We start from the raw sequence: 15,022 nt of genomic DNA, 5'->3' as shown, positions 1-15,022 counted from the left end.
GAGGAATTTTGGCCCCGTTCTCTAGGCACAGCATATTGTATGTATTATACGTCTTCAGACGTATACCACCTAGATGTTTTGACATGCCTCAAAATTAGTAGACAAATTCTTTTCATGTCAAAATTACTGCAAAAGATAATTTCTAGTGAATTAAAATTCCCAGTGGAATCTAGCAGGGATATCTCCATTTTTAACAATACCTAACAGTTTCAAATTTTACATCCCTTTTCTCTGTATATTACCATATACTTCATTCTTACTGATGTTCAGCTCTTCACACTTGAGCAACAAAACTGGATGGCAAAGCACGTATGCTATACATTTTGGTGACTGGAAGTGCATCTTAGCATTTTGTATCCGTGGATGACTAAGCCTGGGTTTACCAATTTCATTCCAGTTTTTGTCAACTGGCAATGATTAGTCTTCCAATTTTATTGAAAATAATTGGTAATCACCTGACAGGTAAAGGAATTGTTACAACATATACTTTGAATTCTGAGTGAGCTTTTTGCGCCCTGTTGGTTTCTGTAGTGAAATTTTATTCAATGGAATAAAAACAGCTTAAGTGAGAATGAAAGGACAAGAGGGGTAGTAACTTTGGCAACAAAATATAAATATTTAAGGAAGCTTTATGTAGTCTGGCTCACTAGCTGAAGCAAAACAGTTCCTGTGGGATTTATTCTAGTTTTTAAGCGTGAAGTCCATCCATAATACCCAAGCTTTTTCTTCACAGGGAGGAGCTTTGTGATATGGCAGGCAGGATTACAGGCTACTCCTTGACCCAAGGAAGCAATATTGATGGTATAAGAACGAGGTCCACCAATCTCTTGAAGGTTTACCATAGCCACAGCCCAGGCTAAGTTGGAGAGAGGGCGTTCCCACACCTCAATGTTGTCTTCCTGAAAAGTAAGCCAAGAAAATAGGTGTGAAAACTTGGTAGCGAGCAATAAACTGCCTTGCTAGTTGTGACATTCAGTTTTATTGTCAGAACTAATGAACACTTCGAGGAAAAATTAAAATTATCCCGTAGCATGTTTTGGAAATAGAATGATTCTAGCAAAACTCTTCATTACTGATTATATTGAGATTTAAAAAAATATATTCTTGAAAGATCAGTACATATCGTCACACGACAGATTTAGGCCCAAGACAAACTTGGTACTTGGGTACAAAGCCATCTTAAAGTACACACCCAAAATAAACATTTGGATGAATTATAAACCAGAAGGCAGGAGAACATGTTCCGAGCCAATTCCTATTTTCTCCCATAGAACATTACAGTACCTTTCTAAGTAGGTACCCCTGCTTGCCCAAGGGGTCCTGGTTGATGGCAATTACATCTTTATTCTGAAGGAGGGCTTTGGCTTGAGGGCTGATGTGTCGGAGGTCATTGGACATGAGTAATGGAGCTGCCATGATAGCCCAGAGGGCCATCTGAGTTATCTGCTGATCCCAGCTGAGGCCGAAGTTGCCAATCACTAACTGGGACAAAGAATGGAAGAATTCAAATGAGAGAAGACAGAATCATTCTTAAAGTTGCCCAGACAGAAGCCACTTTCCATGGCACCCTGCTCTGAGTACTCACAAAAAGCCTGCTCCCAGGAACTTGCCAATTTATCTTGAATGTCAAGAAGGAAACAGGCCCACTGCAGGGGTTTGACCAAGGACGGCTCACGTTCTTACCATATCTGGGTCATTCCAACCCCCTGGTCCCGCGACACTAACAATTGTCTTCTGGTTAGAAGATGTCCAGTCCAAGATACTCTTTACACTTTGCCAAGAATCATAAATGTCCCCAGAATTTCTCCAGTGATTGCAGTACTCTCGGATTTCTGTGTAATTGGGCTGTGGAAACATAACTTCTGTTTACTTTTTACTACCATTCTTGTGAGTTGAAAATCAATTTAAAGAGGCACTGTGGCCTTCTCTTTAGTTTAGAGCTTAAAGGTCTCCATGAAGAGAGCTAAATTAAACTCTTATATAATGGAACTTCGTTGTAAGAAGTTTGCTTCAGAAGTAGGCAATATAACTGAAAATCCCTACATAAAATGGCTTTAACACTGTTTATGCTGGAAATTTACCAATGGTAACTAGGTACTGGGATTATGGCAGATTTAAATTTTTTGCACACTTCACTGTATTTTCAAACTTCTAAAATGAAGTAACATGTAACGAGTAACATGTATTACTTTTATCAGAAATAATAAATGATCTTAAGTAAAAATAACAGCTGTAAAATTACAGAGAACTCATCAAGCATATGATAAGGCAATCTGAATCCTAGGTATATAATTTGTTAATGGAATGAATAAAAGTTTGTAAATAGGCACGTGGGATATTCAAGGATTAAGGTGTTGAGAAAGAGGTGAAAAGTATTTTACAGAGATTTGAAGAAAATAACAAGGATTTGTTCTATAAATAATTATTCATTTCCAATATGCTAGGGATATAGTGACTAAATCAGACAAGGTTCCTGCCCTCCTGGAACTTAACATTCTAGCAGGGGAGACAGACAATAAACCAGTCAACACATAATTCCATATCGTGCTAAGGTCTTAGAAGGAAAGTGAAAAGGTTAATGTGATAAAGAATGACTGGATAGACAGCTATTTTAGAGAAGACCTGTATGAGTCTGTGGCGTTTGGTCAGAGACTTAAATGTTAAGAAGAAGTTAAGAAAACTTAGGCAAGAACATACCACGCAGAAAACAAAAATCAGGTATAAAAGGCCCTGAGGCAGCAATAGGCTTGGAGTGTTTGAGAGACAGAAAGAATACCAGTGCAATGAGTGAACCAGTGATCAGAAATGAGGTTGGAGAGGCAGGTCAGGGACAGATCAGTGGAGCTTGATTTTGTTCCAAGTGCAATGGGAAGCCAGTTAAGGGTTTTAAGCAGAGGAGTGATATGATTCCATTTACATTTTAACTAGAACACTCTGGTGCTGCTTGGCAAATGGATGGAGGTAGGGGAGAGTGGAAGTAGAGAGATCAGGCTGTTGGGAGAAGTCTGGGTGGGAGATGATGGTGGCTTGAACGACCAAGGTGGATGCAGAGGAAATGGAAAGAAATGGGCTGATTCTGGATATATTTTGTGGTTGTTAACAACAGGATTGCTAGTGGATAGGTTGTGAACCGTGAGACAAAGGGAAGACTCAAAGATGACTGACTTCTCAAGTGGTGGTAGCTTAGACTCCAATTATAGCAGTGGGGATGGTGAGAAGTCGTTGGATTCTTGGGAGAGATGGTAGGATGAGACTGTTAAGTAAGGTTGGACTTTGAAGGAGACCTTTATCTTCTTTGTTCTCAACTTCTGAAAATCTATCAGCAAGGTTCTATTAGATTCTGGGCTCACTAGCTCACCTTACGAAAGGGCCACATATAAAGGGGCCACTCACAGGAGTACACAATACTTCTGCCAGTCTTGTTCAGGGCCAAGGACATGTGCTTATAACCTGTATGAGACAACAAAAGGTAAATTAAGGGAAAGAAGGACATTTCCAGCTGGGGCTTTATAGTTTTAAAAAAGGCTGCCTGCAAGGGTCATGTTTATATTTTAAACCAGTAGCAGAGACAGGTAGCTGCTCCGTGCTGAAATTGTATTTAATACCTTCCAGAGTGCTGGGATTGTTCTGAGGATGTAGTGCGGGATAATGCATATACTGAGGAAAGGCAGGAATGAAGATCCTCCTTTCTCTGTGATTATTTGACATCTGAATGCTTTCTCAAGTGACATTATAGAGAGTTAGAAACTATTTGTAATTAACTCAGAGTCCTCTTGAATGAAAAGTGCACAATATTAGCCATGGTTAGGCAAGCACGGATTTTACATTGCATGAATGAATGGGTGCATGGACAAACTGGAAGAAGAGAAGAGGTAGGAGCTCTGACACATTAAAAGTGATTATGTCCAGTATTGTCACTGGGTACTTAAAATGAGAAGATTAGTTCTGTGGATGCTCAGTTACCTTGGCCTCAAAGTTCTTCTCTTTGCTCATGGCTAAATCTCTTGAATGAAACATACCATCTGCTAACTGTTCCACACTGTCACAGTAACAACCATCAAATTTTAGCAGATCTACTCCCCAGCTGGCAAAGGTCTTGGCATCAATGTCATAGTATCCCAAACTCCCAGGGTAGCCTGCACAGGTTTTCTTCCCAACATCTGCATAAATCCCTAGCTTCAATCCTTTGCTATGGACCTGAAATGAAAGAAAAGAGTCACCACAATAGAAAGGCGATCATGAAGTAGAAAGAGAGAAGCACTCCAGGTTGGGGACAGAGATCCCTACAGTTCACCAGGTATTGCAGCCTTTTCTTTTTTCACAAGTCCCCTGAATTATCCAGATGAGTTTGTTGGGAGACAAAAGACAAATCTTCCAGTCCTGCCAATTTCTAACTGCACATGTAAGCTATAGCATAGAACTGAAAAGAAAGCTTTCAGCCACTCTAATCTTCCTCTGACAGGAACCTACTAGTTACCTTTCTAGGGCAATGATAGATTTATCTGGATAAAGACTCTCTCCTTGACCAAACCTAATTTAGGATCCTCTGAGCCCTCTTCTCAAGTAGGCCTCAATCTTGGCCTTTAGTGTCCAGTTTTAGCAAGAATCCTGCTAAGTCATCCCCCAACCCTTGATATGTGATCAAGTTCCTCATTTTTCACCCTTGATGTCTTAAGTCCTTGGCCCAGCTTCAGCAAGAATTCCCCCTCCCTTTCATGTCTCCTCTTAGTAATTTTCCATTCACTGACCCTTCTCAATCTGCCTGTTGGCTATAAATCTTCGCTAGTCTTTGTTATATACAGTACTGCAATAGTACCGAACAAAATCTGCCTTAATTGTCTTTAACTAATGTCTGGCTCTGTTACTCTTTCATAACCTCCAGAATGTTCCTTCTATCTTCTAAATTCTAATTTATAGTACAATTGCAATACCGCTCAAAGCTTATATGGAAATATATGCACACATATGTCAAAAACCAAGTTCCTTTTTCCTCCCAGAGAATTCGGCCATTTCAGCAAAAGGAGAACTTCTCCAAGATGGGCCTCAAGAACTATTGCAAAACATGTATCTGCTGATGGGATGAGAATTCCACCTGCTATACCTTACAATTCAATGTTCAGATAATGGCAGTTATTTTACTTTCTAAGTGTTTCTGAACAAACTTCCATATGGAAATGTTTACAGTCTCTTGAATGAAAAAGAAAATTGTCTATAAACTCACATAATTAGCTAGGTGGCGGATCCCACTAGGAAAGCGAATAGGGTCTGCCTGAAGTCTGCCTTTTGAATCTCTTTGTGCAGCCATCCAACAGTCATCAATGCAGAGGTACTCATATCCGACTTTCTTCCAGCCATCTGAGTCCATGAGATCTGCCATCTGCATGAAGAGCTTCTCACTGAAAGAGAAATCCCAAGAATCATTACAATTCATTAAACAAATGCTTGGGTACCTCCTATTTGTTAGGTACCTTGGGCCTTAACAATTGTTTTCGACCCAGTAATAGTTGGGTAGTAATCACAACCAATGCAAGGTAAAATGGACTGGGCCCTTTTTCTTCTCCTTCCCCTTCCCTCTTATTATTCTACCCCAAATCCCTGAACAATTAAAACAGGAATGAGAAATACATGAAATTGAAAAGGCTATTAGAACTAAGAAGAAAGTTCAGTAAAGTTAGAAACTACAAAGTTAACATAATCAACAGCTTCCTTAAATACCAACGATAACCTTGGAGAAAAACATACCATTGACAAGAGCAACCAAAAAAGCAATAGGAAACCTAAAGTACCTAGAGATAAATTTAAGATATGTGCAGGGCCCATAGGAATAAAACTATGATGTTCCCAAATGATTTGAATAAAAAGAGAGACATTATTTTACTCTTGGATAAGAAAACTCAAAATTAAAAAAAAAAGCTAATTCTCCCGACACACCTTTACACATTTAATAAAACCTTGAAAAAAATCCCAAAAGGACCTTTTAAGAAACTTGGCAACATGATTCAAAAAGTTCACCTAAAAGATTAAACATGTGATCATTCAGCAAAAGATAAACGAAGCTGGTGTAGTACCAGTAGCATTAGAATACTCAGATCGATGGAATTAAAGAGAGTTCAGAAAGAGATCCTTCCAGCCATCTGGTACCATGGGATTTAGTATATATGAAATGTGGCATTCCTTATAAGAGAATAAATTCCAGACAGATTAAAGATTTTAATATTTAAAAGATCCATAAACATGCTAGTAGAAAATGTAGGTGACTATATTATCTTCGGGTAGGAAAAGACTTTCTCAGCACGATGCCAGAGTCAAAAATCACAGAGGAAAAAAATGATGTTTGATACATAAATATCAAAACCAACATGTAGCAAGAACCACTATATTCACAACATATGAAAGAGAAAAAAAAACACAAAAAATGCCAAGCAAAAAACAACCCCCCCAAAACAAACAAAAACATTCCAGTTGAAAAATAAGGAACAGTCGATCTATAAAAAAACTAGAGAGCCATTTAACATATGAAAAGATGTTTAATCTTATTAGTAATCAAATAAATGAAAATAAAAACACCTAACAGATAGGCAAAGTTTTAAATAAATGACAAAAATGCAGTGCTGGCCAGGGTGTAGGGCAGTGCTGGCCATTGTTGGGAATGTGCACTTGTAAAACTTTTGGGGAGGATAGTTTGATATATCACAAAAAGAGCAAACCCTTTGGCCCAGTAATTAGACTTCCAAGGAAAGAATCAGATGATGTACAATGATGTACAGTTTTATTCACAGTAATGAAAAATGGAAGAGCCTGAATAGCTATCAACAGGAATTTGCTTAAATAAATTATGGTATATACATACAATTTGCATTTATGAAACTCTTATTCTGTGCCAGGCACTCCGCTTACATTTAGGAAGGGTAGGTAATTTGTCCAAGGTCACACGGCTAAGTAAGGATGAGCCAGAACTCGAATGCAGGCAGGCAAAGTTTAGTCTTGTTAACAACTCACAACATAAACATGATCTCATTTGTATAGAAAATAATGAAAAAAAGAAATCTGTCTTATTTACTAGAAAACTATTCCAAGGCTGTGTATTAACATTTTAACCATGATTATTTCTGGCTAGTGGAATGAAGGGAATCTTTATTTTCATTATACTATTTACTATCTACAGTTTTTGCATCAATCATTAGTTTTATAATCAGATACAAAAATAAGACAACCATCACTGAGAAAAAAATGAGAAAACAAAAAGAAATATGTGATGGGCACAACTGCTACACACTTTACCCCAGGGTCACAATGGACTTAGCCTGAAACTTAGATCAATTAATTCTGTGATGTTTGACCAATACCCTGACCTTATCCGTAAAGCTGTAAAGACATAAAAAGGAATAACTTACGGGCACTGGGATGTACCATACTGCTGATTATAGAGCGGCCTCTTCACCACAGGTGTCTTTATTATGTTTAAGAACTATTCTGTTATTAACCAATGTCACCCCAATAAACAATAAAAAAAGCAACTGACATGACGGGTACTAACCAGATTTATGGGGTGATCATTTCTTAAGTTATATAAATGTCTAATCACTATGTTGTACACCTGAGCTAATATCATGTTAACTGTAATTGAAAACAAAATTAAAAAAAAAAAGAACTATTTTACAGATCCTTTTGAGTCAGCTTCCTGGGATAAGAGCTGTTATTCCCAATTTACAGACAAGGAATGTGTGGATCAAATAGGTTCAATACCTGCCTTATGAAGCCTTGCTGGGGAAGGTCAGCGAGAAGACGTTGACTCTCCAGTAGGACCTGGCAATCAGAGGCTCCTCACCCATTCCCCAGTCCTTGGAATGTGCATTCTACTTGCTTCCTCTGATCCCAGAAGCTGTCCCAAGGATGTAGCCTTGAGATAGAAATGTGTTGATACTATCTGGATGGTACATAGGCATACCTCGCTTTGTTGCGCTTCACAGATGTTGCATTTTTTTTTTTTTTTTTTACAAACTGAAGGCAAGAAGATACTCCAGCAAAGACCGACTCGCTTCATTGCTGTGGTCTGGAACCTAACCCGCAATATCTACAGGTACTAGCAGCGAGCACAACTGCAGTGAGTAGGAAAAACAGGACTTTTCTTCTCCTTTTTGCGTCATTGCGTTCCTTGGCTGTTACGAGGGACTTTAGAGAGACCATGGCGTCTCTGCATCTCCTCACCCTCTCGCCCTAGAATGTGGCTACCGGCTGAAAGGTTGACCTGGAGGAACTTTATACAGGCATTACCTCATATTGCTGCGCTTAGCTTTACTGAACAGCAAAGGCAGAGGAGCAGTTCACAAGAAGGGGCTGAACGGAACTGGATGGTAAATAGAGAAGGTCCCTAGCTGGGTAATCCAGAAGAGACGGAGAAGGCGGGGGCCGCTGGCCAGGCTACCAACCAAGGCGAGGGTCACACGGAAAAATTTACGGCCAGTGCCAATGCCGGGCAGTTTCCTGGGAATAAAAAAAAGCAGCTGCAGTAGGGAAGCTCTCCCTCGGGCTCAACCAAACACGGAAAGGCGAAGAGAAGGGGGTACCCAATATCTCTGATACCTGATACAGGAATCTGGCTCTTCTTTGCAGTCGATGTTGCACATGAAGCGCTCCCAGTGCAGCCAGCCCATGGTAGGGGTCATGGCCAAGCCATTATTCAGGGCCCAGGCCACAGGAACATCCCAGAGAACGAGGGCCAGGAAGCGAAACGCAAGTATACAGCCCGGCTGCTGGACTCCGCTCATCAGTCTCATCATCACTGTAACCATGCCTAACAGATTTCCCCAGTAAACTGGGCTTTTAAGGTTAACCTTAGGGGCGGGCCAATCACTGGAGAGTTATTAAGAAATGACGTTACTGTTTCTCAGGCAACTGGGGAGGTGGCCCAATGATCAGTCATGTAAGACGCACTGCGACCAATCATACACTTCTTCCCTTGACTTTGGCCCGCCCCATTTCCATACCAGAAGGAAGTGCGGCACTTTAGTGATCCCGAGTTTAAGCCGAAAGCTGCTCACGTGACCGAGATCTCACATGACGTAGTGCTCACGTGATCAACCGCTTACGTGAGCAGAAGTAGTTCTGGTCGTCGTCTACTGTCTCGCTATAGCCGTTTGAGGGAAGAAGGAGGAAAATTATCCGGTACCGTTAGAGGTTGGTGTGTGGGTGGGAACTGGGGACCCAGGGGTGGTGATGATGAAGACCAAAGCGTGGTCCGCGGGCCGCCTCCGCCTTTTTCGCTCTCTGCTTTCCCCTCCCCCGCTCCTCTCCTCCCCCATCTCAGTGCCGGGAAGCTGCCTTTGCTGCGCCTGGTGGGGAAATGGTGGACGTCGTGACTGTGTATGTGTTTTTGTATATCCGTCTGTCGGGGTGGGTCTCAGGGGACCCTTAACAGAAACCTGAAGGTGAAAAACGTTTGAAAAGTACGTCCTTGGATTAGGAAAAACAGTTATCGAGACTAGTGGTCTGAGTGCTGGTCCATCGTTTTAGGCACTCATTCACCACTGCCTGATTGTCTTGTCTGTCTGTAGTGGGAGGCACCAAGTCAATTTTATCTGTAAAGTCACATCTAGGCAAATTATACGTGCCTGACAGAGGCGCCCAATAAATGTTTTTACTGAGTTGAATATTTAAATAACATTTATTTTTCTGCTTATTACAATTGTTCAATTCTGAACATTCGAAAAATAACAGTATACTATTTTAAAAAATACACGTAATTCACCATCTTCAGATAACACCTCAGCATTTCAGTGTATAAAAAGTATGTGTATAACACATATAAATACACAAATTCTTAACTCACAGATGGAATCCTGGTTCCTACTTGAGGCAACAGAGCCCTCTTGGTCTTCCCAGGAGATACAGTAATGAAGCAGAACCTCCCTGCCACTACAAAGGGATGTTAAGGCCTAGAGTGCTGCAGGGACATTAAATGGGATGGGTCATCCAAGAGCTGAGGCAGGCAAAAAACCAGTCTAAATCTATCGCTCAGACCTAAAGATGGTTTATAGGGAGACTGTTACCATCGCAGATGCAATGTGCCAGTCACATAATAGGCAATTAGTAACTGTTTGTTGAATTGAATCCTCAGTATAGTTTTATGGCAGTTATTACACTTTGTACTTTCTTTTCAGGAGGCCCAGTGTTCCCAGACCATGTCAGATAAGCCATCCACATACCAAATTAGAAACTTTTATAAAATTTGCTGTACCATATTCCAGAAAAGGAAGCATTTTAATTTGTTTCATATTATTCTTTTTCAGAAATAAAAGTAATTGCTCTGTAGAAAATTAAAAAGACACAAATTTTAGAAATAAAATACAAAAAGCCATAAACCTACCACTCAGAGAAACCACTGTTAACATTTGACATATTTCCCATGCATATATTTTTCCTAACATTGTTTATTAAATTCTAATTATAGTGATTTTAAAAGAGTAAAACTGTATAGTAGTATATAGGATGAAAAATAGAAATCCATTTCACTCTTCTTACTCTCCAGTTCTGTTCTCAAAAAAACAAGTTTGTATTATATACTTCTAGATCATCTTCTATGCCTTTGCAAACATGTATATGCATGCTTATATTTTAAAATAAGTAGGGTCATACTATGCATTCTTTCATTTAGTATATTTTGGAAATCATCCTAGGTCAGGGCAGATCTTTTTTTTTTTTTTTTTAACAACTTCATAACATTGCGTTTTAAGGATAAAGTATAATTCATTCAGTCATCCTATTGATGGATAGTTAGGTTTCTAATTTTCTGCTATTACTAACAGTGCTACAGTGAACATTTGTATTTCTGTTGACCAGGCCCTGTAAGGAATTCTAGCAGGGTTGAAGGATATATGTTTTTTCATAGTTGAGATGAAGTAGCTGTGATCTCAGGTCATTTAAGATTATAGTATAAGTAATTTCTGATGTTATTAAATATTTTTATAATTTTTAAATTAAGTGTGTAATGTTCTTAATAAAATACCTTTCAAAGAATATATAGCTTCATAAATCTTTGTCTGAATTTTAGATCATCTACTTTAGGACACATAATGAAATGGATTTATGATATCAAAACATTTTCAAATTCCAGAAATACTGTATAAACTTTCACGTCTGGGAGCGTATTAGCTTGTGAACCCTGAATATCAGTATTGATTTATCCTCACTGTTTAGTTTTCACTATCTTGATGCCTGAAAATGGCAATTAATTCTGGTTTTAACATGCATTTTTGATGATCGATGAGGTTTGAACATTTCCCAGACTCCTCTCCTGTATCCTCATATCTCTATTCCCTTATATTTATTTAATCTGTTATCAAGTCCTGCAAGGCCCACTGCTTTGAATGCATAGATCACATCTTTCCTCCCTTTTAAAAAAAAACTGTTGTTGCTTTAGGTGAATATTTCTAGGAAATATATCTCTAGAAGACCAGGGTTCTGTTTGAGTGCCATACAGTTGCCACAGCGATCTATCTTGAAAGGCTTCTGAAGAGGTCACTTCCCTTTCCTCACTCACTTTCCCTTCCCCTCACTCTCTTCTCTTCAATTCTTCTTCCCCTCACTCCCTTCTCTACTCTCTCCCTTACCCCCTCACTCCTCTCATTTCACTCCCCTGTTAAAAGGCCCTTAGTGTTTGTCAAAGAAGGCTTTTGGGATCTGATCTCTGCCTTGCCAGCCATATCGCCTGTCTTGCCTCTTCCTGTTTTTTTTTTGCTTCATAATTTTTAAAGTTTGTTCATGGATCTCTGAACTGGTTAGTCTGTTTTATCTAACCATCCTGAGCCAACTGATGGAATTGGCCAAACGGGCCCTGCTTTACCACCCTTTCACTCTGCACAGAATTCTGTCATAGCAGAGAGAATGTTCATTTGCCCTTTTGTTTTTCGTAAAGACATACAGTGCCACTGTAGGACCATAAGCCCTTTCTGGGCGTATTGGTCCTTGTATGCCAGAGCCAAGTACTAGACCTGTCAACCAAAAATGTAAAGAGAATGTGTGAATTCCCCATAATGTCTTTTTTCCATTTATCTCTTAGGCCTTAACAGAGCCCTAATTTTATCAATTTGCATGAGTTCTTTATATAATAAGGGTATTAATGTTTTTGTTGCAGGTATCTTTTCAAACATATTGTTTGTCTTTTAATTCTGTTTAATCTTTTGACGTAATGAAGTTTTTATATAATCATATAAAGCCATTTTTATTTGGTGACGTCTTCCACTGATTTTGTTGATATTAATTTTTTACACCTTTTTATTGACTATAATGTTAATGTATGGTCAATGTAGAAAACTTAGAACATAAAGAAATTTCCAAAGAAAACATTCCCTGACACAAAATCTCCCGTAATCCTACCATCCAGAAGTAACCACCGTTAATGGTATCCAACACATAATAGGTATCGAATAAATAATTGTCGAATGAACAAATTAGCAATTTGGTGTGGTGTTTTTGTTTTTATGTCTTACAAAAAAGCTATCTGTGTCTTTGAGTGTTGTATTAATAGTTTACTTTTTTTCTTGCTATATTGTGAACATTTTTTCATGATAATAGTCTTCTTATTTTTTTTCAGCTGCACTGATATTGCATTGAGCCAAGCTTGCCACCAAGAGCCTAACAGTCACCATGATGCTGAGCACTGAAGGCAGGGAGGGGTTCGTGGTGAAGGTCAGGGGCCTACCCTGGTCCTGCTCAGCCGATGAAGTAATGCGCTTCTTCTCCGATTGCAAAATCCAAAATGGCACATCAGGTATTCGTTTCATCTACACCAGAGAAGGCAGACCAAGCGGTGAAGCATTTGTCGAACTTGAATCAGAAGATGAAGTGAAATTGGCTTTGAAGAAGGACAGAGAAACCATGGGACACAGATATGTTGAAGTATTCAAGTCCAACAGTGTTGAAATGGATTGGGTGTTGAAGCATACAGGTCCGAATAGTCCTGATACTGCCAATGATGGCTTCGTCCGGCTTAGAGGACTCCCATTTGGCTGTAGCAAGGAGGAAATTGTTCAGTTTTTTTCAGGGTTGGAAATCGTGCCAAATGGGATGACACTGCCGGTGGACTTTCAGGGGCGGAGCACAGGGGAGGCTTTTGTGCAGTTTGCTTCACAGGAGATAGCTGAAAAGGCCTTAAAGAAACACAAGGAAAGAATAGGGCACAGGTACATTGAAATCTTCAAGAGTAGCCGAGCTGAAGTCCGAACCCACTATGACCCACCTCGAAAGCTCATGGCTATGCAGCGGCCAGGTCCCTATGATAGGCCAGGGGCTGGAAGAGGGTATAATAGCATTGGCAGAGGGGCTGGGTTTGAAAGGATGAGGCGGGGTGCCTATGGTGGAGGTTATGGAGGTTACGATGACTATGGTGGCTATAATGATGGGTATGGCTTTGGGTCTGATAGATTTGGAAGAGACCTCAATTACTGTTTTTCAGGAATGTCTGATCATAGATACGGAGATGGCGGGTCGAGTTTCCAGAGCACCACAGGGCACTGTGTACACATGAGGGGATTACCTTACAGAGCCACTGAGAATGATATTTATAATTTTTTTTCACCTCTTAACCCCATGAGAGTCCACATTGAAATTGGACCCGATGGCAGAGTTACTGGTGAGGCAGATGTTGAATTTGCTACTCATGAAGATGCTGTGGCAGCTATGGCAAAAGACAAAGCCAATATGCAACATAGATATGTAGAGCTGTTCTTGAATTCTACTGCAGGAACAAGTGGTGGGGCTTATGATCACAGCTATGTAGAGCTCTTCTTGAATTCTACAGCGGGGGCAAGCGGTGGTGCTTATGGTAGTCAAATGATGGGAGGGATGGGCTTATCCAACCAGTCTAGTTATGGAGGTCCTGCTAGCCAACAGCTGAGTGGTGGTTACGGAGGTGGTTACGGTGGTCAGAGCAGTATGAGTGGATATGACCAAGTTCTGCAGGAAAACTCCAGTGACTATCAGTCAAACCTTGCGTAGGTAGAGGAGTACTAAACAGCTACTACAGAAATAAAAGCTGCATTTATGGGAGTTGAATAGAATGGGAGGGATGTCTAGCATATCCAGTATGATTGATAAATGGGAAATATTCTGATCACTCTTGGTCAACTTTCCTTTTTTCTTCTTTCTTTCTCTCTTTTTTTTAAGAAAGCAAAGATTAAGTTTAACACTTTTGCATTACAAGCTTGTGATTTATGCTTACTGTAAAATGGAAGTCAAGATTGTTTTCAAACTTCAAGCTCAGTAATTTTGAACACTGAGACAGTCATCTAGGATGTAATAACAGTTCAGTATTGACCATAACTGTTAAAACAATTTTAAGCTTTCCTCAAGTTAGTTATGTTATAGGAGTGTACCTAAGCAGTAAGCATATTTAGGTTAAAGCAGTTTCACTTATGTTAAATGTTGCTCTTATACCACAATACATTGAAAATTTTGGATGCATGTTGAGAAACATGCTTTTCTGTAAAACAATATAGGAGCTCTGTCTACGATTCAAAGTGAAAACATTTGGCATGTTTGTTAATTCTAGCTTTTTGGTTTACTATCTTGTAAGGCACGCGAGTGTACACTTTTACTTTTTTTTCTTAAGATCTGGGACGATTTTGAGATGTAATACCAATACTTTAGGAGTTTGGTCATGTCATTTGTATGAAATTCTGGAGCTTTGATTTAAATCTTTCCTTGTATTGTGATTTCCATTAGATGTACTAAGTGAAACTTGTTAAATAAATCTTCCTTTTAAAAACTGGAAAAATAATCTTGTACAGCTTTATTTTTCTTATGTTCTGTCATGAGTCATTTTACACAATCCTCTGCTGTGGAAGTTGATAAGTTGTTTTTAGTTTCTTAATTACTATAAACATACGTTAGCATGTATCATTATTTCTAAGATATATTCCTAGAAGCGAAATTTCTAAGTCAAAGGTACATATTTTTAAGGCTTTTGATTTATATTACCAGAAAGATGATGGTACTTTGTGTTTCCACCAAGAGTATGATTTTT

General features: G+C 39.3%; 2 protein-coding genes across 3 annotated transcripts; one reads left to right on the top strand and one right to left on the bottom strand.

The window, feature by feature from the left end:
- Positions 1-518: 518 nt before the first annotated feature.
- Positions 519-8,843, bottom strand: GLA (galactosidase alpha). Its single transcript, XM_039873995.1, has 7 exons — positions 8,584-8,843; positions 5,222-5,396; positions 4,020-4,197; positions 3,359-3,450; positions 1,684-1,845; positions 1,285-1,482; positions 519-899 (listed from the first exon to the last, which is right to left on the bottom strand). Exons 1-7 carry the CDS (start codon positions 8,790-8,792, stop codon positions 630-632), a joined length of 1,284 nt encoding a protein of 427 aa, XP_039729929.1. The 5' UTR covers positions 8,793-8,843; the 3' UTR covers positions 519-629.
- Positions 8,844-9,008: 165 nt separating this feature from the next.
- Positions 9,009-14,776, top strand: HNRNPH2 (heterogeneous nuclear ribonucleoprotein H2). 2 transcript variants are annotated; one of them, XM_039873994.1, is made up of 2 exons: positions 9,009-9,165; positions 12,593-14,776. In XM_039873994.1, the coding sequence occupies exon 2, from the start codon at positions 12,646-12,648 to the stop codon at positions 13,993-13,995; it is 1,350 nt and encodes a 449-aa protein (XP_039729928.1). In that variant the 5' UTR covers positions 9,009-9,165; positions 12,593-12,645; the 3' UTR covers positions 13,996-14,776. The 2 variants fall into 2 exon arrangements, with proteins under 2 accessions (XP_039729928.1, XP_039729927.1); XM_039873993.1 differs by having other exon boundaries at positions 9,020-9,177.
- Positions 14,777-15,022: the final 246 nt, after the last annotated feature.

The sequence above is a fragment of the Pteropus medius genome, unplaced genomic scaffold (genome assembly GCF_902729225.1).
Source record: "Pteropus medius unplaced genomic scaffold, Ma_sr-lr_union100, whole genome shotgun sequence".
Taxonomy (NCBI): Eukaryota; Metazoa; Chordata; class Mammalia; order Chiroptera; family Pteropodidae; genus Pteropus; species Pteropus medius.
The sequence above is the reverse complement of the archived record's forward strand: the minus strand, read 5'-3'. Positions and strand labels throughout refer to the sequence as shown.